The sequence below is a fragment of the Amblyomma mixtum genome, chromosome 1, assembly GCF_055824585.1.
Source record: "Amblyomma mixtum isolate Tamu chromosome 1, ASM5582458v1, whole genome shotgun sequence".
Taxonomy (NCBI): domain Eukaryota; kingdom Metazoa; phylum Arthropoda; class Arachnida; order Ixodida; family Ixodidae; genus Amblyomma; species Amblyomma mixtum.
The window spans coordinates 179,302,284-179,325,994 of NC_143012.1; the positions used below are offsets into that span (position 1 = coordinate 179,302,284).

Sequence of the window (23,711 nt, forward strand, 5' to 3'; positions counted from 1 at the left end):
ATTGCCGGTTCACCAATATTGGCCAGTAAGAGTTCTTTAAATGCGTTTTGTAGAAGCAGGGTTATCTGTAGTCAATATCTAAATGAAAGAATCGAACCAACAGCCTCCCATCAATTTGTATACGCAGGTGCGAGCGACGGTCAAGTTCGAGCCTAGCTCGCCGCAGGGCTAGCGACCTATAATCGGGGGCTGCGTAAAAAAATCGTATCGTGGTTATTTCTAGATAAGTGATTGGTATGAAGATTTAATGAAATCAGTGTAACTGATTAAAGAAATTTAAAAAAAATGGAAAAAGGGGCTTCAAAGAGTCAGAATGAAACGTTACTGATTGAAGAAGCCAATCAAGAAAATTTAGTGTGTACATGATCGATTGAAACTGGAAAAAAAATGAATACATTCAAAGGTGTCCAACTGCTCAGAATGGAAAGCCTAACCTACTACACTATCGCATCATACCCTTAGGCAAAGCTTAGTGTCCTCTCCAATTTTTAGGGATGAGAATACAGAAACTTTATAAATACCAAAATACAATGCTTTCTAAAACCTACCTTTATGCGATGACACCCCGCGTCCCCGCCTTACTATGTTGCTAGCAAGCCAAATGCCTTGCAAATCATTGACATAGTCGCATCACTTAAAAACGCAATTTATATCCACGTACTCTTGGATCAGAGCCCACCTTGTCAGCTTGCAAGGTAGCCACAGGGCAGGGGCACCGTAGTACATCTTGCTTGTCGCACCTCTAGGAACCCATATTCAAGGTCCCCAAAAGAGCCCTGACAACACACGCCATATTTAGCGGTTTCTTCCTTTATTACTGTCAAACTTGTGAAGCCAGTTCATCATGACCAAATTCCTCGTGCCTCGGGCTACAGTCGGGCCAGCAGGACCACCACACTTCAGGCAGGCTTCAACACAAGCCACATGGACTCTGTGCACACCTGTTTATTGGAAGCACACACGCACACAACCTGCAGAACACAACGAAAAAGAAAAGGAGGAACAACAAACAGAAATTCACGCTAGCGTGAGTGCCATTTGTTTCCGCCCAGCCTTTGACAGCTGTAAGTAATAGATTGGCAAGCAAAAGGGAAAAAAAAAAGGTCTGCTCTGCCCGGTGGACGCACGTACTGCTTCAAAATTCATCAAGTGTCAGGCGTAATCATCCTGCATTCTGCTTGCTCTCAACCCCTCTGCAATCCCCAGACCGACTAGTTATATAAATGCCCTATGCCAGGCTTTTTTCCTCAGCTGCAGCCAAATGGTATGCACACGAGACTAAAACAAAAATGTGGTAAAAAGACCGAGACGCACACGCTTCCACGGCAGCATGGCAGAAGCGCCCGAACCGGCCACCGTACTGGTGCCAGATTGCGTGTATACCAGCACACGCGCAGGCAATACAGAAAAATTGGTGGCCCACGTCTGGCCACAGAAATGGGGACCGAAGAAAGAATGGATGGTGAGGATGTTGCTTTAGTGTTTCCCTCTGGTGGCACAGTGCAGGCCCCCCCTTCCCCCGAGGTAGGTCCCCCTCCCCGCTGCTGCTGCTGGCAGAGCCTCTGCTGTGATCAGCATCAGCGCATCCGGTACGAAAAGCTCTCGCACAGCTCCGACAGGTCACCCTTGAAGTCAATGTCTATGCTGAAGTCCAGATCCCGCTGTAAAACAAGAAAATCCCGTCTCAGCAAACGCTGTGGTACAATAACACTCGTGTGTATTTCAATGACAGAAAATGCCAGGGAAATCGGGCAACGTTTCATTCGAACTACCCACGCAGTTGACCTGCCCCGGCCAGTGAAGCACGACGGCCCACTGGTTCACTCCACTCTGGCCAGGGGTGTCTGTCGGCCGTCAACCACGGCAACCAACTAAACGGCCTTGGTCGCATGGCTGTCGTGTTGTTCATCACGTGTTCATCACGTCTTGCCATTATTGCTCGTGACCCCTGCCATCAAGCCTCGTGGGGAGGAACGTTCTCCCGCATCTCGTCCTGCCTGGCCACGGAGTATCCCCTGCCCTAGCGTGGGCGAACATTCGCTCATAACCTTGCTGGTGAGTCGGACATCCTCGATTACTTAGTGCATTTTGTTGCTAGCTGGTGTTACTGTTGTTGTAGCAATAAATGCCTGTTGGTGTCAGCCAGAGTGTCGTTCCTTTGTTCCCAGAGAGCAAAGCCCGCCATGGTTGGCGTGCACTCAGTAGCGTACGCGATCACGGGGTGAGGTCCGGCAGCTTTGAATTGTCTCGGCCGCAGTTAAACGGGGGACCCTGGTCTTTGGAAAAAAATTTTTATTAATGAAGTCACAGTTATGAAATTTCCAGGCCACATGTAGTTTTGTGCGCTGATTCTGGATATGTCATTTAATTTCGTGTAAAACAATTCCTTGAGCACTTGTGCAATTTTATGCAAGTATTTTGGGAAAAGTTTTGCAGAAAATTTGCTGCAGGAAACTCGCTGAAATGCATGCCATTGGGTTCTCTTGACACCAATGAATGCAATAAGGGTAAAATTATCATCCTGGCTATCATAGAACTTGAGTTAGAGTTTTGAAGTTGTCGCTTCAGAAATGAGAAGAAAAGTGTGTATTCCTGTTTGTGAAGTGGCAGCTTCAGTACCCTGTAACTCAAGTTCTATGATAGCCAGGATGATAATTTTACCCTTATTGCATTCCTTGGTGTCAAGAGAGCCCAATGGCATGCATTTCAGCGAGTTTCCTGCAGCAAATTTTCTTATATGCTCTCCCCATAAGACTTGCATAAAAATTGCATAAGTGCTCAAGGAATTGTTTTACACAAAATTAAATGACATATCTAAAATCAGCACACAAAAATACATGTGGCCTGAAAATTTCATTACTATATCTAGATTAATAAATTTTTTTTTCAAGACCAGGGTCCCCCCTTAAACAGGGGAAAACGTATTTATCCCCCCAAATTAAAACCCCACATGCTTGCCAAATGAATGAGACCTGTACCTTGTTCTTGGGGTTGGGCTTCATGCTGAACACACCACAGATCTCTTCGCCCTTCTTGACTGTCATGTAGTCGTCGAAGTAGAACACAGTCTGCTTCCAGTGGGTGTACGCTGCCTCAGGGGCTGCAAGCAAAGACACTGCTGGTCAGTGGAAGCCAAGCACAGCGCAACTACACCTACACCTAGCAAAAGAAGTGCAGTCAACAGCGCTATGTAGCGCAACTTAACGAAGCATGCTCACACCTACTGCAATTTCAGGAAGGCACATGAAAGTTTGACCATAAAAAACAACTAGAATTAGAAACAGATTACAAGGCCCCTTGACATGCTGCTATGACGACACAAAGTCTGTGCGGACTGTGAGTAGCAAACGAGGAGATCTGCAAAGTCCTATACTCCGTTTCATACATAGCAGGCAACGCTGCCAAAGCTAGCAAGCCTGTCTACAAAGGCTAAGTCCGCACGCAAAAAGTAGTTCGCCATACAACCAAAGCGAACACAAACATATTTCGTAGCGACAAATCTTAAGTGCCGTGACTGGCACCTCCTGGACTTCGTTTTACCTCTTGCCACATTTTTGTCCTGCAACTCGAGATTTCGAGAAGCAAAAAGTACACGTGGTGGTATGATACGCGGTTGGTAGGGTGAATCGCCCCTACTCAATCCGTGCCCAAAAAGTAGTTCACACTCCGTGAAAATTATGGCCAGAGAGCCCGAACACTGAGCGCCTCACAGCTTCAACCATCATTTTCAATGCTACCACATCGTTTTATACCGCTCTTTGTATTCTTCAAAACAATGACCGGAGTTGAGAAGAACGAACGATACGTAGCGGTGTAATATGGTTTCGCGGACGCACTTCTTCAGCAACCTCCGCAGCGTTGCCTGCTATGTATGAAACGGACAGCAGAGGCAAGCAGGCTCACCGGTAGAAAATCCCGTGCGCTTGTGGCACTTGGTGAACTCGACGTTGAAGAATGTGACGAAGGCCTGGATGTAGTCATCGCGGCGCACTTGCAGGTGGAAGGGTGAGGTGAATGAAAGGTCCTCCACCCGCACTGTGTACAGGTCCACCTCCTTGAGGAGGCAAGCGTTGGTGACCACCTGCTTGGGGTCCACAACATCCACCAGGGGCTCAGATATGGCCACCTTGCGGATGCAGCTCATGTTGAAGCCGTACACACTGTCCCACCCTGCAGGTGCAAAGGGGAGACGAGCAGAGCCTCAGGACACCGGAAACCCTCTTTGCAAGTAAAGCCTTGTTGACTAAAAGTCATAAAGGTGAAGGGAAATTTTAGGATAAAAGAAGTGGCAGAGCAAGTAGCCAGTTAATATTGCATGACCTAAAAATCGCATCTGAACATGGTGCTGGAAATGTATAAAGGAAGCTCACAATTGATCTTTTCATCCTTGTACTGGCGGTCCTCTATGGCGCAGAGGAACAGAGTGGCCCGGTCGGGGAACATCAGGCCACCAGGTTTCTGGAACAGGGCACACGTACATGCGATCATTTCACTTGTACTTCAGAACACATCCTCTGCTGTGTAAAGTGGTCAAGCAGATATGGCACACCATAGTAAGACTGCGTGCACAAACCAAAGCAGAGACAAGCAAACTGCTCAGAGGACATGCACAATCAGAGGCACGTAGAATCTCAAGGATACAAATCTGAGGAGTTGTGGAAAATATTTGCAGTGCCCAAAGTTCGTACCAACCAAAACAAACGAAATACACAGGCAGAAGCATCGCAAATGCATTCATGCAGATCTGTTTACAGCTGGGATTTATTTACAGTCGCATATCACCGCTCACTGCTCACGGTGCGCACTGCACGGCTGGCAGTGGCGGCACCGCTCACCGCTCAGAGGTGAGGCCACAGCTCACGCATTCGTATCATCCGTAGCAGTGCAGGAGAATGTTCGGAACACCCAAAATTAGGCACACTGCACACAGTACACTTCAGCCAGGAAATTTAACGAATTCGTGTCAACCGTGATTCTATAATCAAGATTCATCGTACTTAAGAAAACGCAGTAGACTTCGCACCACATATTTCTGAGACGCCCGACACTGGCTGTCACTTTCTTTCATCCTGCCTTTCAAGCCTCGCATAATTCTTGCACAAAAGACAGCAAGCTGACGCAGCAACAACAGGCTGTTGGAGACACCCAGTGGAGCACTACAGCATCTGCATCACCAGAACACTTTTGGTTTCACTATTTCCGACTGCTCTCTTCAACTAAAACACTACAACTTGCTTGATGGACATTTTGGCAACAATGAGGCCTCTTGTGTAGCGCATGCATGTGCCACTATTTTTACCAGGAAAAAGAAGGAACTGAAATGACAGACACTGCAAATGAGATTTCTCAATAATCAATTTCTCACAGAATAGGAGAAATAAAAAGGTTCAGATCCACAACTGCACTCCTAAAAAGCACTGCCATGCAGGCAGCATGACACTGCCACCCCTGTAGCACACCAAAGTCCTCTCAAAATGAAGTGACCACAAAAGTATCATCAGCTGCTGCAGGTGTGTTCTGTCAACAAAAGAACTGGCACGAACATCATCAAAGAGAACATGAAACAGCATGAGTGTTGCTTCATGACAGCATCCTGCTATTGCCAGCGGCCAATGACATTTCTGTGCCATTCATTTAAAAACAACGGATAATAATCTGCATCCAGTCCCAGCACTGTCAAAGAAATGAAGGTAGGAAATGGGAAAGAGTAGAGGAAAAAAAATCCCAGTAATGGCGGCTTACCAGCCACTTGTCGCGGGCGTACAGCACGGTGTCGAGCATGGACTCGTAGAAGAGGCAGTAGCCCATCCACTCAGAGATGATGATGTCGACTTTCTCGACAGGCAGTGTCACCTCTTCAACTTTGCCCTTGACAATGGACACCACGTTCGCGAGGCCGTTCTCCCGCACTATGCGCTCCGCATGCTCCACCACACCCGAGCACTCAATCTGCAAGTCAAACGCATACACACACGTCAGCCACAAACAAGCATTACAGCGGGTATATTCTTGCTAGCCACCACAAACCCCTACAATTGTTTTTGTTTGCATTTGCCTCTGGGTTCCGTTCCACCTCTCTCTTCCCTTTCACAATACTTCCTTTCGCAATGCATTACATTTCCCTTCTAGTCCCAATGTATCTCGGAGTTCTTATCAAGAAAAAAAAAATTGCGCCTCTCCCGTAACCGAGAGTAGAGTAAGCATGAAATGTTTACGGGCCTCACACAGACTCCATTGCTCGGCTTAAGCAGCTGTGACGGTGGCGGCATTGAAATCCAGGACGATGCAGAAGCGTACGCGGACACGACGAGACGCAGGCCTGACAAGAATGTACAGGGTGGTCCACTCTAAGTGCGAACACAGCTCCGCGTGGCCGCGCTCCGCGGAGCGCCAGCGGATCCGGCGCGTTCGCGCATCGAAGCAAAGCCGCGCAGGCGCACAGGGGCCCGGGGCAGGAGCTTCGTGTCCTCTGCTACAGCGCTGCGCAGGCACACCTCAAGCGAGGTGCAAGCGCGAAGCCCCTAAGAGATCACGTATGATAACGAAGTGTATCGTGGCATTTATGTGCTTTTCGCACGCGTTATTAGAAATCGGAAATTATAATTCCGTGCATTATCAAATGCACAGCTCGAGTGATATATCTTGCTGAACATTGAGAAGACACTTGCAGCAGTTATTTTTTGTGACTCGTTTGGAGAGCAACCGGCACTTGTATGCCGGTCCCGTAGGAGGGCTTAGAGAGTTAAATCTCGTACGGTGCCCGGATGTTCTCGTTTCAGAGCCCGGATGAGTAGAATTCAGTGCCCAGATGAGTGGATTTCAGTGCCCGGATGAGTGGAATTCAGTGCCCAGATGTTGGCTCCCGGTCTCGGCGTGACGTAACCACACTGCCGACAATGGGAGCTAAAAGCATTTCATGCTTAAAAAAATGGCTCAGCTCGGCTGAGCCAAGTTATACGAAGCAAAAGGCAACCGAACCAGTGGCCGGTGTCGACAAGGGGACGTTGGCAGCCTTTTCCGCTCGAGATACTCCTGTTGCCTGTGCCACTGCTTCTCCAGACATACCTCCCGTTCTTCATCGGCATCATCAACTAGATGAGCACACTTTCTCGACTTATCTCTAGCCAACGCAGCTTCTAGATGCTCTCTGTCGTAGGGATCGCTAGCAGCAGCCCGGCATCTCCAATGCTCAGTCGAAGAACTCGTCCCAGTGGCCAGTTCTGGCTACATGTCGGCAGTGTCTAGGTGGCAAGCACTGACCTTTATTCAGCAAGAATGAATCGCATGGTTAGTCACGTGACACAACTGGCGAGAGCCAGCTGTCAGGGCGGCAGAACGAGCGGTAACAGATGCTGCAAGTCACGTGGTATGATGTCACAGCCAAGTGCCATTTGACCTTCAGCTTTGCATGCGCGAAGTGGAGCTTGTCGCTCCAAAAACACGTGTGCTGCCTCATTGTCATTAAATATGTCCCCCCGGCATTCAACGCAATTCAATGCTTCCTGGAAATTTTCTGCAAATTCATCAAATTCGCGAAGTGAATCAGCAAGGCTGAAATTCCCTTGTTCCAGCAAAGCTTCACCTTGTTGGACCTGCTCCTAGCTTTTGTTCTTCAACCCAGAAGATACTTCTTCAGCCCTCTCCAGGGTAGACCGACATGAAGCAAACTTTTGATGCAATCGACATGATGCGCAAACATGGAGGAAAGAAAACTGCATGCCAAAAAGTATGCTGGAACTCATGCGCTTTTGCGAGATCTACTGGGAGTCTCTGGCGAACTCTGGAGCCGGCTTCAAAAAAAAGTGAAGCAACTGCCCGCTAGATTCTTCCTCGGTCATTCTTGCATCGCGACTCCTTTTGTGTCATAGAAGGCTTTAGATTTTGCCAGCCAACTGCTGCTGCGTATGAAATCACGGAAGTTCAAATGGCTTGCTAGGCCGCTTTCCAAATAATATGTGCTGCTTGCTTTGCTCTACCTCATTCTCAACGTCTTCGTTGAAACCAGCTTAGCCTGCTGCAGCCAACGGCACCTATCAGGACTCCATACACATTTCTCGATGACCACTGGCGCTGTCCATGGAACAGGGTAAGCTCACGGGCTAGTTGGTTATTCATAATAATTTTTTTCAACAGCGCATGCTACACAAGGACACAAGACGAGGAAAGACACACACGAGCGCTGAACTGCAACTTTATTTGGGAAAAGGCGCCAACCTCTACATATATACCCTCAAGGAACCGCCCACTAGGGTAAAACCTAAAATCACTGCACGTGTCAAGCCACAAGTCAAGCTTGTCAAGCACGTGTCAAGCTTGTGACTTGACACGTGCAGTGATTTTAGGTTTTACCCTAGTGGGCGGTTCCTTGAGGGTATATATGTAGAGGTTGGCGCCTTTTCCCAAATAAAGTTGCAGTTCAGCGCTCGTGTGTGTCTTTCCTCGTCTTGTGTCCTTGTGTAGCATGCGCTGTTGAAAAAATTATTGTCCATGGATGGCTCTCGAAAACAATTCAATTGCCACTAAATCAACGGGCAGGCACTCTGACTGCCCATGCGACAGGGTTACGCACACAGGAGTCACCACCGTTATCGTGAGCCTCTGGTTTAATGTGCAAAAGGGCAGCACAGCAAGGCACCAGCCAGGCTGCCAGGACAAGTGGGACACATTGGTAAGTGTGGCTAACGGTGGAAATGATACGCATTTACCACAAGGTGTGTAATAAGCGACTTGCTGTTGAAGCTCCCAGCCAATACGATCATGCATCGATGGCGGCTGAGACAGGGATACCACAAAAACACATTTAAATTGAAACTACACTTTAGTCTGAAGTCTGTATTGACGAGGTTCTGCTCTACTGACACACGGGCAGCCAGCGTGACCCGGTTGTAGCAACTGCACATACAGTCTCAGACTAACTTTTCAGATTTGGGGAGACCTGAAGAGTGGTCCAAATAATCGAACACTCCGAAAATTTTGTAAACTTCAATAAATATCACATTCCTGCAAATGCATAAAAAATCCGGCTTGAAAAATCGCGATTTTTGCCATTTCCCACTTTCCGTTTGCAAGCAATAATAATACCGTATTTACTCGCGTAATAGGCGCACTCGCATAATAGGCGCACCCCTAGTTAGGGCGCGAAAAATCAGATTTTCTTATTTCCGCGCATAATAGGCGCACCCCGAACTTGGCACTGTGAGCAATATACTGTATTTACACGATTGCAAGCCGACGCCTCGCCACCCCCCGCTTCCCAATCTTTATTTTAACAAAGTTTTTGCTGAACTAACTACTAGTCCCTACTAGTGCTGCTGTCGTCGCAGCTGCTGCGGACCCACAGCACGTACAACGACATCGCGTAGAACAGCCGCACACAGTTTTCAGGGATGCTCACTTTAAACGTCTGTTTGGAAAGCTTCATCTCCAGCCGGAAACGTTCCCGACTTAGGCCCGCGAAAACCTTGGCGCTTGGAGTCGCGTACGAGAATTTAGGGACGCCGCATTCGCAACTGCCGCACTTCTCGGCCACGTCGTATTTTCCGACCTGCCGCACGCTTGCCGCGTTCGAGAGCAAACTCCCAGCCGTGTAGCTGTTAAGGTGCTTGCCCGTCGAGCTAAAACATCAATGCTCCGCGGCAAAGCCATAAACCACGATAACTATCGCGCTACCGCAAATCCCGGCACTTGACAGCAACAACAACAACAACAACAAAAAAAAACGAGCTGGAGATGCTGATGGCGATATAGATAGCGAAAGCTCGCGGCGGAGGAAAACGATGATGATGATGAGCTTGGCCTTGGGGCGGCGTCTGGAAGCTCCTGTGCGCGTGTGTGGCCTCCGCGATCAAGCGCCCGTTGCGCGCAGCCGGAGCCGATCCGATCGCGGAGACCTCGGCATGTGCATTCCGAAAGTTTCGGTGCGGCCCTTACATGGACCTTTTTTTTTTTTAAACATTTTCTTCGCGAAAACGGGGTGCGGCCCGTACACGAGTGCGTTTACGCGGTGTGTTCAATTTTGCGAGTCGAAATATTTCCGGAAATTTTACCCCGCGTAATAGGCGCACCCCGAACTTTGAGCCGGATTTTCTGGAAAAAAAGTGCGCCTATTATGCGAGTAAATACGGTATGTATTTCAGCCAGAGCCATGCTTTTGCCATATCCACACTTCACTAGCCTGCACCAGCTCACATCACCAACATTGGGACATGTGACTCCCATGTTGCAAGAACACAGTCACAAAGACAGAAGAAATCCACAGAAAAAAACCAAACGGAAGTGAGTGCCTCTGACTGCACCTCCATCCCCTCATCTGCCCCATGCCGTCTAAGTCGCGGTGACGGCTGCCCCTGTCCCATTTTCAAAGCAATTGCACGCTTTTCCTTGAAGGCCACTTCAATGGCAATAAAGGGCATGTCATTAATATGAGCGGCAATAATGAGGAACAAATAGCAAGCCTACCCAAGCCAATCAGTCCAATTCACTCTGTTTAAATTAAGATGGCGCTTTACGTGGCACTGGTTAGTTGTGACAGCAATTCCCACTCACAACTTCACCTGGTCGAAAAAACTCCGAATATTTAACTTCCTGACACCCCAAGAGTCCAAACAATTGGCCGGCTACTGCGTGTGCACAAAAGCGAGTGCTTGGTGCTGCCCTTCTGCAAGTCCAATGGAATACTGGATTGATTCTCCAGCCACAACAGAGGCACAACGGAAGAGTGCTACTGACGGGAGGGACGCTTTTCACTCACCCCGAACACCTTGGCAGCGCCTGCCTTGGCTGCAAACATGCTGAGGATGCCCGTGCCACAGCCGACGTCCAGCACCACCTGCATCACACCGCAGCACGGTTGGCACTGACACTCAAGGCCACTGCACTGGCGGTAGTGCTCAGAAGTGCACGAACACTTGCAGGCTCAGGGAAAGAAGCAAAGGCCGAGAACAGGCAAAACGATGACATGGCAAATAAATAGGACAGCAGCTCGTAATGACTCAGCATTCATAGGATACTACTGGGCTCAGCATTTTTTGACTCCAGTAAGACGAGTGATCCTTAGCAGGCTGAACAAGTTAGCACACTCAGCAGTGCCATTTTTGCTTACCACGGAACTGCTTTTTACGGTGACAGCACTGACAAGGGCTGCAGTGTTTAAATAAAGGCTGCTAAATTAGTCTGCTTATGTTAATTAAAATAAATTCTGCCACCTTCAATTTTTAACCAGGAGTCGACTGTAGCTGCCTAGCACAACTGCACTCGCAACACGTCAGCTAGCGCCCGAAATGATCGCCTTCAATCCTGAATTAAGAGTAGACTGTAGCTGCCTACCGCAACTGCACTCGCCGCCGGTCAGCAGAGCCCGAAGTGTTCCCCTCGTGCGAGTCCTCTCACCTTTCCCTTGAAGAGGTGCTTGTTGTGGTACATGGAGTTGCGGTAGGTGGCCGTGCGCACCTCGTCCTTGAGCATCTCCTCGTGGATGCCGAAGTGGGCGTACGAGTCGAAGTAGTAGTCCTTGGAGGTCATCTCCTCGGGCAGGAAGGTGGTGAGGCCCGTCATCTCCTTCTGGCACCGCCAGCAGTACACGGGGCCGCCACCAGAGGCTCCAGCCTCCCCACCGCCGCCCCCACTGCTACAGCCCGGGGCAGCCGGCGCAGACTCACACTCGCCCACGTGGTTCTGCTCAGCCTTGTGGGGGGTGACCTGCACAGGGCACAACCAGCCGAGTCTCAATACGGCGCTCCGCTATTATGGCGAAAGCCTTTAATGCCACATCGCTGTTGACAGAATGTTGTCAGCATAGGAGTCACGCTTTTCGGTTGGTCGAAATGGTTATGACATCAGAGTGCACGGACTCGAAGTTATGAGGTCACCCAAGAGTGCCTCATCATCATTATCATCAGCCTGACTGCGCCCACTGCAGGGCAAAGGCCTCTCCCATGTCTCCCCAATTAACCCTGTCCTTCGCCAGCCGCGGCCACCGTATTCCCGCAAATTTCTTAATCTCACCCGCCCACCTAATTTTTTGCCGCCCCCTGCTACGTTTGTCTTCTCTTGGAATCCACTCCGTTACCCTTAAAGGGCCCCTGCCCACCCCCGGGTAGCAAACACTCTCTACCTCTCTTTGGGCGAGCCTCCTCTCCTTCCGTTCCCTCCTCGAAATTTTTCTCTCCCGCTCCTCGTCGAGTAGGCTCGGCAAGGCAAAATCACCCCTTCCTTCTCCGATGTAAGCCGGAGGCGTGATGTCTGTGGAGTGCGTCACAGGGCTACGTCATGGCCCCGCCTTGAATAGAATGCTTTTCTTGGTTTTTGCTGCTGGGTCTGTTCGAGGGGAGGGGGGGGGGGGGAGGGGGGCTGCGGGCGCGCACACTGAACGATAGAGGCGCGATCGGCTCAACCACCTAGACTTGTCAGCGAGCGCATCCTTTCATACATCTGTTTGTCATTCCCAGTTAGCAAGCCACCTTTTCATTTTTTTTTTTTAGGCCTCCCCACCGTTTCACGAGCGGAGGGGCGGAAGTCGGTTGTGCTCGAAACACACGGCGAAGCGCGGACCCGGCAACCGCCCGTTTGCTTTTCTCCATGCGTGTTCGTGTTCTGTGTGTTTGTGCCTCTTCTCCGCTCCAAGCCCATGTCATTCATTGCAGTCAAGGCGTACACAAGATGCACGAAGGATAAGCGGTGCGTGTGCGGAGCGGTCAAGTGGGCGAGCGAGGGAAATGCTCTGCTGCACTAGTAATTAAAACCTTGTTTTGGGGGGCTTGCATAGAAGAAAAAAAACTGAGAAGGGAGCGCGCACGCACAGCGTCTCGTGACGTGATCCAACCAACTCCAACTCCCTCAGTTTTACTATTTTTTACTTTTTATGGCTAGGGTTCAAGGCTGTCGCGGTACGCTCCCTCCGCAGTTTTTTTTTGTTGTTGTTGTTCCTTCATGCAGGCTTGTAGGCATGAGCCAGAACAGAAGGCACTGTGGAAAGCGTTGTGCAGACGACGCGACGCCAAGGCTACGCCCAACCTTCTCCCGGCAGTCAGAACGATGCACCAATGGAGTGCCTTTAGCGAAAGTAACCCCCCATGACGTCAACGGGGTTCAGAGTAGTGGGGCGGGCCGTTTTTGTTGAAGGAAAGAACGAGCGGGCTTTGATTTGAATTTTCGCAGCTTTTCGGGGTGCGCATGGCTCTAGTATTTTGCAGAGGTTATCTTCGATGCCTCATCTATGCAGTGGGCTTGTTTTTCAAAAATGTCCGGACCCTGGTCAGTGACCCTTTAAGGACCAGCGGTTATCTTACCTTCGCATTACATGCCCTGCCCAAGCCCACTTCTTCCTCTTGATTTCAACTAGGATATCATTAACGCGCGTTTTTTCTCTCACCCACTCCGCCCGCTTCCGATCTCTTAACGTTACACCTATCATTTTTCTTTCCATAGCTCGCTGCGTTGTCCTTAACTTAAGCTGAACCCTCTTTGTTAGCCTCCACGAGTGCCTGACGCCCCCTTTTGGCATAGGTCGGCACACTCACTCATGAGTGCACTCATATCGCCTCACTCACACTCACACTCACGTCTGTGAGTGTGAGTGTGAGTGAGTGGTCGTGAGTTTGAGTAGACGTGAGTGTGAGTGCGAGTGAGTGGATGTCAGCATGGGTGGCCATGAGTGTGAGTGTGAGTGAGTTGATGTGAGTGCAAGCGGAGATGAGTGTGAGTGCGAGTGAGTGGATGTGAGCGTGAGTAGAGGTGAGTGGTGAGTGGACATGTTTGATGAGTGGATGTGAGTGGACATGAGTGGCAATGAGTGGTTGTGAGTGGACGTGAGTGGCAATGAGTGGATGTGAGTGGTTGGTGGACGTGACACCGAAGACGGTCGCGTATGTTTCGCGACGACGATACCCGCTTAGATATTTTCATGTTGACAGCTGAGGGAAGCAAATATTCACTACTGAGTGCGCTCAAGGCAGCATAAGGCAGCCTGCTCGTGTCTTTGGACAACCGAAGCAGAGGATTCCGTTGGCACAGGAATGGCAATCTTTCGTTGCATTTGTAGTTCACCATTGGCACGGGCGCAGACCCTTCGCGGATGCAATGAGCCGCTACAAGTTTTGTGAAATCCTTTATCGAATTTCGCATTGCCAGTACTGAAAATCATAGACAGGTGTATCTTGCCACGCTACCCGCACGGCTCGATCTCATCAAGCGTTACGATGCTTACGGCTGAAACAACGACTGTTCGCTTCTTGGCAATAACTACCGTAAAATGGGATGTCGAGTGCTGCAGTGGACTCAGGTTTTTTTCTCTGCCCAGGTGTGTGCATTGCAGAGCTCTGCTGTGGCCGTAATTTCTTGATTGGGCCGGACCGACGCGAAAACCTGACCTAGTTGGCGCCTAAGCTTTGTCACTGGGAGAGTGAAATCGAAATGTGCTTGTGAAATGCAATTTTGTTTATTTTTCGTGTTTTTAGTGAAGTAAGTTGATTAGCTTCTGTTTGCACGCATCGATTTCAGCAATCCTACCCACACTGACATCTGAACAGCATGAGGCATCCTTTGAACCGGATACTACGATTTCCTCTGAGAACTTCTGGATAGCGCTTTTTCCCAGTAAAGTCATTTAGTTTCAGAAGGGCGTGCGCTACAAAATGGCTCACAAGTTAGCTGCAGGCGCATTCTTCCGCGAACGACGTTGAAGAATAATGTGGTGCAATGTAAGCACCCCCTATCACCACGCGGATGCGCACGTGGTCTCCGCACGCACTAGCCTCAAATACATCGCGCTGGTTTGCAAAACCTCCTTCAAACAGGGATTATGTGCAATGCAGAAATGTCCACAGTCGGTCACACATAGTAGCTTAGGAGGTTTTGTAAATGGATTGCTAATGACAACTCCCCCTAGCATCGCTATTACGCGAGGAAATCCTCTACTTGCGGCCCATTCCAGCCATTTTCCTTTCCGTGAGGAAATCACTCGGTCGTTTGAAAGACACACTACATTTTCCATGTCGCGAAAAAAATTCATAGTTAACACTTGACTCCAATGTGTTCATGCAGAGTAACGGAACGTCATTGTCAAGCAAGACCAAATATTGGTAATTAGACACCATCCAAGACTATTGTAAAGACAAACTAATTATTTTACTTAGACACCGTCATAGGTGCGCTCACGAGGGAGGGAGGTGTGCCCCCCTCAATCGTCTAAGCCCCCGAATCGCCAAGTCTGCCTCATACATTTACTGTGTCGGACCTGTTCCGTCATTGTTTACAGTGCAGTGCTATGGCCAATCAGGTATTTTAGTGGCTGAAGACTCATGATGTTGCGTTCTTTTTTGCTGTGACAGTAACAAAAAACAAATCTGTCAAATTTGCTGGGGTTTAGAGAGAATGAAAACTACTCTGGAAGCGCGATGTTACATTGATACTTCAGCGACGCAGTGTGTCTTCCTCTGCCGGTACTCACGTGGTGAACAAGGCAGCCGAAAGTCTCAACAAGAGGGCTGTCTCAGTCAGGATGAAGACAGGACCTCTTGTGGAAACGCTGGCAAGCACCCTGAGCCTTTCCCCTCCCTTCGTTCACATTTTGAGTGTGAAGGAACCAGCGGCTTATCCTCTCTGTATCATATATTCCTCCGCCGATGTTACAGATTAAAATAAAAATTTTTGCTGAATAATAATTTGTATGTAGAGTGGTTTATTGGCACGTTGAAGCGCCGGCGACGAAGACCCGGGCGCAAGTCGTCTAGGAACCAGCGAGGCGTGAGCCCGGCACACAAGCGGCAGTTCTCCAGCACGAGCCTTCACCGGGCGGCGCTATCGCTTCGTCGTCGTTAGGGTGCCTCGATGTGCGCCCGCTCTCCGCGGAGAGCGGGCGCGCATCGAGGCACCCTAGGCGTCGTTGGTGGCGTTGCCGAGTCATCTTCTTCATTCCAGTATATTTTGAAATTACATCGCATGGAAATAAATGTTCTATAATCATTCCTCACCTTTGCGCTCTGTTCTGGCCGTAAGGACCCTAGGTGAGAGATTGGGTGTAGGGGCGGGGGGTACTGCGCTGAAACATGGCTCATTTTCATGGAGAACCCTGCGCACGCTTATGGACACCGTTCAAAAACTTGTCTAAGCATCTTAGCTGATGCTGAACAGGCACTCATCGTCTCAGCAGCAAGCCCGGGAGCGCACGTGCGTACCATTCAGTGCATGGAATAGGCGTGATCAGTGACCACTTCCATTGAGCAGTGAAACTGTGGAAATTGGTCAAATAGCCCGACAAAGCCTGGAAGGCTCAGCACCCCATCTTTGCGACTCAGGGCTGTCGGATGCGACAGTAAATCTCTCCTCGCCTCCGTTGTTAGCAAACAAATAAAGAGTAAGTGAACATGAATGAGAGTGAGCGGACATGAGTGTGAGTGAGTGGACATGAGTGTGAGTGAGTTGCGAGTGTGAGTGGTCATGAGTGTGAGTGAGTGGTTGTGAGTGTGAGTGGACATGAGTGCGAATATGAGTGAGCGGTTGTGAGTGGACATGAGTGTGAATGCGAGTGAGTGGTTGTGAGAGCGAGTGGTCATGAGTGGGAATGTGAGTTAGTGGTTGCGAGTGCGAGTGGCCGTGAGTGTGAGTGTGACTGAGCCACCTCTATTGGTGCCGAGGTATGCCTTTTGGAGCAGACAAATATTTTTTATTAGCTGTCGTCTGCTCCAAAAGGGGGCGTAAGGCATCCGTGGGCGACCACATTACATACCTCATTACTGAGAACAGAGCCATGGATGCAACCGAACTCATCGAAGCAGAGAGAGAGTCGTGCTAAAGCAGTCAAAGTGTGTAGTTGCAATGGGTAGTCAAATTGTGTAGTCAAATAAAGCACTAGTACAGCACAAACAGTCTCACAGTCAATGCGAAACAGTGCGCCAGGAAAGGCTTTCGCCTTGCCGCACTTTAGAGAGCCAAATGCTCCCTGAATTTTTTTTTGTGTCGTGTGCGTTTTTTTTTTCCCCCACAGTGCCTAGTCCTGCCCCAAAGTTAGCATACTTCGGTATGGATTGGGATAACAAGCCAGCCCTCTTTGGAGCATTCCTGGTATTACCACACACTCTGCCGGTCGCTCAGGGAAGAGTAGAGAACAGTTTAAATTTTTCGCACCCATCACAGTACTATTTCAACATTAAAGAGACACCGAGGGCAACTCTAACTAATGGTTCTTAGTAATAAGCAGCAAAAGACGCATTTATTGTTAAGAAGAATGGATTTACAAGTGCAACTTTTTTTTTTACCCGCCACTTGACCCAAACAAGTGATCTCATTATCAAAGAACGGCTCCATGCTCCATGATCCATGGCTCCATGATTTGGAAGTGAATGAGTGTAGCCTGGGCTCACGTGATTCTCACATGTCACAGTTTGCTCGTGAAAATGTCTGTGGCAGAGATACCTGCATTTGATCTTTTGGTCTTCTCTCGGAGCTCAGTTTTCAATGAAAGCAGCCTCCTGGCTACTATAACACAGTAATCTATCAATACAGGCCAACATCAAATTGCCTTCAGTGTATCTTTAAAATGTAGCTGCAGAGAAAACCTTGTACAAGTAGTTCCCTGTCAAATGGGCTTTGGCAGTATATTCTACGAGACCAGACACAATATGATTTCATCACAAGTCCAAAACAGAGCAAACTAGCAAGTGCTTTCATATAATAAGGGAGTAATTTCTCATTGGCATCCACCCAAGCGCAGCCATACGGCCACAAAGGAAAGCTATACAGCTTTCTCAGAAACTTCATAGTTAAAGAAAAATTCGTCCTGGTCTGGGGTTTGAACCCGGGACCACCGCTACACCGGAGCAGTCGCTCTACCAACTGAGCTAACCGGGACGGCAAGCTTATGGTAGGGCGAGAGCGAATTGATCAATAACTCTAGGTGCCAGCTGCATCTCAAACGATGCTTGCATCAGTCAAGCAGCCAGCTGTAGCGCTGTCAGAGCACGACAGGCTTGTGGAAAAGACCAGCAAAGTAGCACGTGAATGGTGCAAGGCCATGAGCACAACTTGAACATATTCATCGATAACGCAACAGTGTTGCACTTGTGCACATCACCCTGACGTGATGCCTATACGGGCTCCAAAATTCTATACTTTAGCGATTCTCATTCATAGCCTTGCAGGACAATCAACAACTCGGTTGCTAGCATTCGCAATGCCCGTGTGTTTCAGTGCTTTCACAGGCTCAGCACAACAAATTAATAACTAGTATGACCTTGCTGAGCCCATGCTCTCAAAGGTGATCCAGCGTTAACATAAAATCATTAAGAATTACTGTTTCTGAGTAGCATTCAATACACACGATCAGCAGATCAAGATTCTTGAGCTGCTACAGCTCTAACAGCCAGGCCAGCAAAGATCTAGCATGGCCATACCTAATGAAGTATTGAGTCAGTACTGGAAGCAGTCGCAAGGTACTTCATCGGCGGCAATTGGAAAAGCAACATTCTGCATGCTTCTTGATTATTTGTTTCCTTTTTTTTCACCGGTTTCAGAGTCAACCATGCATATATTTTGATTTTAGAAATGTGGAATCATTTTTAACTGTGAAAACTATTTGTGCGTGAGAACTAAAACAAATTAAAGATTGCCATTCACTATTAGCGCAGTCTAGCCTTTGGAACTCTGTGCTCCATTTGAAACCAACTGTTACCCAGGTGCTTTTCAATCCAGAATTCCAACCCGACTGCACACAAACAAGAAAGCACAGGACAGTTTCTTTGACCAGTGTGCTGACACAGTGCACCCTTGGAACTGTGATGCAAACTTACCTACTGCCACCACCTTGAACAGCTAGGTCTGTTTACTGGCTACCAGGTAGGCGCCAAGATACAATGCAATGGAGTTTATGTAGCTCAAAGTGTACGCATTAGTGAACCCAAACTGGGTTCTTTTCTTTAGGGCTTTTTGACATTTCACTCATCTTCTTCCTCAAAGAAGCTTACATGTGCCAGAGGAAGCCTACCATTTGCCATGTGCAAAGTTGCTAACAGCGGCCAAGCTAGTATGGAAACTGAATTTTCTTAGCAGAGGCAATATCAGACAGCAATATCAAAGAGCTCTGATGTGAATCCCACCCTACTTATTGTTTTCAATACTTACAACCACAATACCCTTCTGCTGAGGTATGGATTGTAAAACCGCTCAAAGGATGGACACGCTGTGTGTGTGTCTTTCTATGTCCTTATCTTTTTTAGAGGTTTTACAATCCTATAATGCACAACCAACTATAGTCGGATACAACTCAAGAAAGAAGCAGCTTTTCTCCGTCAGAGGACCACCTTCCAGCCAACGGCGGCAGCCAATACTCATGAGCCTGATAGCTCAAGAGTGTATGAAGTGGCAGATGAAAGGGGATAGTCCCCACTGCACTTTCACGCTAGCAGTTTCAAGACAAATGGCCAATGCCATTGCCTGGAAAGGGGTCCTTTTACGAGAAAAGCCACTTTGTTCTTCACTTGTATCCGGCTATAGCCCAAACACTGGTGCAGCTAGGTATTCAAGACACTGTATGGAAGCAGATTTCAACCTGCCCCAACATTTTCCAACAAATCCACTTATTGATCACTATTAGTCGACAAGTGAGCCTCTCAACACCAGCTGCAACTGTACAGCAATGTACCCTAGCACAACTTGGATAAGCTTCTGCTTCTTTTCTTTGGCCGTGCGCCGTTGCGCTGAAAAACTATGAGTTCAAATCAAGTATACCAACTAGCCCAAGAACTAACTCTACTGAAGTACCCCAGCAACCACCATTTCAATGCGATGGGCAGCCTTCCTCTCCGCAAGCATTTTCTTGAAGCTCCTAGTTATATGAAAAACCACACTGAATCCCTGAATGTATGCAAAGCGCTTACACAGGTGTGTTTATAAAGTTACTCGACTTGGTCTGAATGGAATTTTCACCTCTTGGTCTAGAAATTTTTAGGTCTCGGTAGTTTCACTGGCAGTCATTTCCCCAAGTGCTTGCATGTCTTTACACAATGACCATAGCAATAAATTTGCTCGACATGGCCAGCAAATGTGCATATTTCCTCACATCACAGAGGATGCAATGGATACAACAAACCTGAGACACTTATTTCAGAGTGCAAACCACCTATGCCCAACTGCAGAGCCCTGTGGCCAAACAACGGTTCAGCTAACGCGAGGAGGCTGTCTAGAAGAGCAGGCTCACCTGAGGGCCGTTCACTGAGTCGGAGCCTAATCGCATCTCCTAGAAAGAGCAAGCAAGGGGCTTAGTGTGCGCACCCAGTTGCAGCAAGCACAGCACTGGGCTGCGCCTAGCACTTTCTCCTTACTATAGTCAGAGACAACTCAAGAAACAAGAGACTTTTCCCCGTCAAAGGACCCCGCTCCAACCAATGGTGCCGGCCGATTCTCATAACCCTGTTACCACAAGTATCCGGACAAAGCAGTGAGTGGCGTGACAATGCAGGTTCACAAGAATCGGCCGATGCTATTGGCTAGAAAAGGGTCTTTTGACGGGGAAGAGCCACTTTTTTGCTTGGCTTGTATCTGACTACAGCACTCTTAACGACAATGCTAGAAACTGACTGTTACGCAAACGAGAGCCGATCAATCATAAGCTACAAAACCAAAGCCGCATTGGCACAGAACTCTGCAACAGTATGGTGGTAGTTAACGACCACTGCTGGTGACTGCACAGTGCCTTGGGAAATTCTGCAGCCTTACCCTTCACTGTGGTACAACGCAGCACCAGCACATGGTGTAAAAACAAACATTTCCCACAACAATCCAAAGAGCACCCAAAGCACAGCTTTGTCAGATTCCCAAATCCTCAGTTCCAAACGGGCACACTAAGAGGCTGTGTTGTAGCCTGTCTAGGGCTAGCAACGATGGCTGCATGGAACTCGTAACCCACAACGGCCAGAGGCTTCCTGTCTGCCAAAATGATTAATGCTAGGGGCTGGCTGAGGTTGAGCTGGTTTGTGTCTGCAGGTCGGGTTTGCCTTGCGTGGCCAAAGGCAAAAAGAAAGCACCACAAAGTAGGAAGCTAATGTGTAGGCCTCTTTACGGGAAGCCTTTTCTTTCCATGCTCAGCCACTGAGTGTAAAGGCAATGTCAATGTGTGCCTCTAAAATGAGTTATGTGCAGAATGTGACAGCAGAACGAGGAGGTTTAATTATGATTTGGCACCCTGAATGTGCACCTGGCTGAATGCCTGGACATCCCACTCGCAAGCACACGTGCGTCATCACAATTGCCGCGAAATGAGGAAAGTTAAAATTGGTCGTCGCCGACCAAATCCTGCTGTGCTTTCCCAAACTGCTTCGACGTGCTCGTCATTAACGGGGGGAGCGGCAATACTTCATCGACAGAAATTATAGCACTAGTCTTGTCCGGGATCCGCAACAAGTCCGGGAATCGCAACTCGAACGAGTAAAAAAATGTTTTAAAAAGGACGCATTTAAATTAAGCTGTCAAATACAAGCCCTCGCTGGGCAAAATAAACGACTATTTATGCCACGGCGCGCCAAAAGCGACGGGTCAACGGCCGCGAGCAACCACGCTACAGGCTAGACCGATATGACAGCCTCGTGAGCGACCACGAGGAAGCAAGGCGCGGCTAACCCAACTACGCCGGCGTCGGCTTAAAAAAAAGAACCCACTGCTACACATCACAACGACGCCACACAAAGCCGAGCGGTGTTCTTAAACGCACTCGGAATCGCCCACCTGAATGTGCGGCGAGCCGCGGCAGCAGACCGAGGCGAAATGCCGGCTTCTCTCGAGCCGGCGACGAAACAAAGAAGTCGCCTCGGCACTTGAAACAATCGCGGCGGCGGGCTTCCGCTGCCCAACGCGGAGGCTACTTGGCCGCGCTGAAACGCATTTTTCTAGAAAAGCCGGCATGATGAACACGCGATCAGCGGCAGTGCGCTACCCGCAAAGCCGACCCTTTGACACAATCATTCATTCGCGCCGAGATTCCCCGCGAGATGCAACCACGGGGTCTATACCGGCTGAAGGCAGTAAAACACGGCAGGCGTCACAAGAAATGTTCACTGCAAGTCACTGCGCACTAATACGTTGTCGCAGAAGCGATTATTCCCCACGAAAGAGATATGTGATAGGAGACAAAAGAGCGACTCACGTCCATTTGCTCCGCCATAGCGTCCATTTGCAATAAAGCTTCCCACGTGGTTAGCGCTAGGAAGCCGGCTAGCTGGCTTGGCGTAAGGCTAAATGGAGGAAGACGATCCTCATGTCACGTGACTTTTAATGACGTCATAACAAAATGGCGTTTGTTTAGGTACATTTCTGGGTACTTTTTGTTGCAAAATTAGGTAAAAATGGCGTCGCAAAATTTTGAAACGTCCCTAGCCATAGTTTCTAGGTCGCTGGCGTCTCCACGGTTGCCACGGTGACCATCGCTGTCATCGCCAACGCCACGGTGGTTTGTTGACATGGCTGCGATGGCTGTTCACCGCGCGGTGCATTGACGCGTGGAGTAAGTGCTGCCGTGAAAGTCATCAAAGGTTGGTGCAATGGCGAGTAATATTGACCGCGCTAACGTCCGGACTTGTACCCCAGTGCCCTAGTGTTGTCTTTATTATGCAAGTTTGCAGTGCGACCTGTTCCAGCCGTGGTATGATATCGGAAGCCCCTAGAGACGTTTTGCAAGGCGGTGCTTGACTGAATTTGAGGTCACTTCAGTTCTCTTCGGCACCTTTCGGTATTGTATCTCGTGTTTGAACATTGCCTCCTCTAGAAGGAGGAAATGGTTTGAAGCATTGGATGAGTGTCGAAAATTATGTTTCCTTGTGTTGCGCGTAACTGATTCTGACCTGTACGTACTGATAAGATGAGCTCGTATGCATAAAAATGGTGGATACTGCGAGCCATTTGGCAGTTGCGGTACATATAAACTATGTTCCTGGAGTCCTGCATGTATGCCCACCGGCGACAAGCTATGCTAAAAAAAAATTAAAATGCGGAAGGAAGGCGGACTCGACGTACTACACGCTAGCCTTTGAAAGGACAACACATCTTCCGTCTTAATGTTTAATATGCCTGCAGTGTCTACCCACCAACTAGCCAAGCTGTAATGGATTACTTCGCGTTGACACCCATGTTGCGCAAAGCACACGGTAGGCCACAGCTGCTTTGTACGACGCCGTAACGTTGCCCACGGAGAGACTTAACGCGACGCATCGTGCCACATGAACTATGATCCGTACGCCTCTTTCTTCGCTGATAGGCGTTTAGCGAATGTCGTAGTATGGTCACACCACCGAACCTTTGAATATGTAGAAAGCTGCTTTTCTTTTATCTATTTGGTGAAGTGTTTTTATACTCATTAAGTAGAACGTGTGGTTCTTGGTGTATTTCTTGTAACGTTCAGCATTGGAATAAAGCCAGACAAGGCCGAAGCTTGTTTTGCTTGCTCTGTCATTTCTGTAATGGTTTGTGATGAAGTGGGAGGCTTGACTTAGGCTTTCAGCATCCGCGTAGCCAGTGTGGCCCTTGGGTTTGTTTGGGAACGATGTTGGGTTATTGCGGTGTAAGTAAAACACAACACAGAGAGAAACGTAAACACTCGGGATGATCAGTTTCTTGCACTTTCTGTGTGTTACATTTTCTGAGCTTCAATTTCTAGACGCCATGAATGCATTCCAAATTTCACAGCTAGCTGTTTTTTCTGCTGCACCAGTTAGTGAAAACACAGACTGATG

General features: G+C 48.7%; 1 protein-coding gene across 2 annotated transcripts; it reads right to left on the reverse strand.

Moving 5' to 3' along the window:
- Positions 1 to 794: 794 nt before the first annotated feature.
- On the reverse strand, positions 795 to 22,203 carry LOC149370102 (protein arginine N-methyltransferase 1-like). Of its 2 annotated transcripts, XM_089559949.1 has the most exons (9): positions 22,130 to 22,188; positions 20,189 to 20,227; positions 11,389 to 11,697; positions 10,751 to 10,828; positions 5,743 to 5,949; positions 4,371 to 4,458; positions 3,904 to 4,170; positions 2,979 to 3,100; positions 795 to 1,661 (listed from the first exon to the last, which is right to left on the reverse strand). In XM_089559949.1, exons 1-9 carry the CDS (start codon positions 22,154 to 22,156, stop codon positions 1,578 to 1,580), a joined length of 1,221 nt encoding a protein of 406 aa, XP_089416075.1. In that variant the 5' UTR covers positions 22,157 to 22,188; the 3' UTR covers positions 795 to 1,577. The 2 variants fall into 2 exon arrangements, with proteins under 2 accessions (XP_089416075.1, XP_089416085.1); XM_089559959.1 differs by lacking the exon at positions 20,189 to 20,227 and having other exon boundaries at positions 22,130 to 22,203.
- Between the last annotated feature and the right edge of the window lie 1,508 nt (positions 22,204 to 23,711).

What these genes read in the sequence shown, in the direction of transcription:
- LOC149370102 (XM_089559949.1), bottom strand. Translation starts at nt 22,156, where the DNA reads ATGGACGCTATGGCGGAGCAAATGGAC. An exon ending in ACTCAGTGAACGGCCCTCAG is followed by an intron (nt 11,698 to 20,188) that starts GTGAGCCTGCTC and finishes TGCCCTGTGCAG; the next exon opens with GTCACCCCCCACAAGGCTGA. An exon ending in GCGCTGCCAAGGTGTTCGGG is followed by an intron (nt 5,950 to 10,750) that starts GTGAGTGAAAAG and finishes TTTGACTTGCAG; the next exon opens with ATTGAGTGCTCGGGTGTGGT.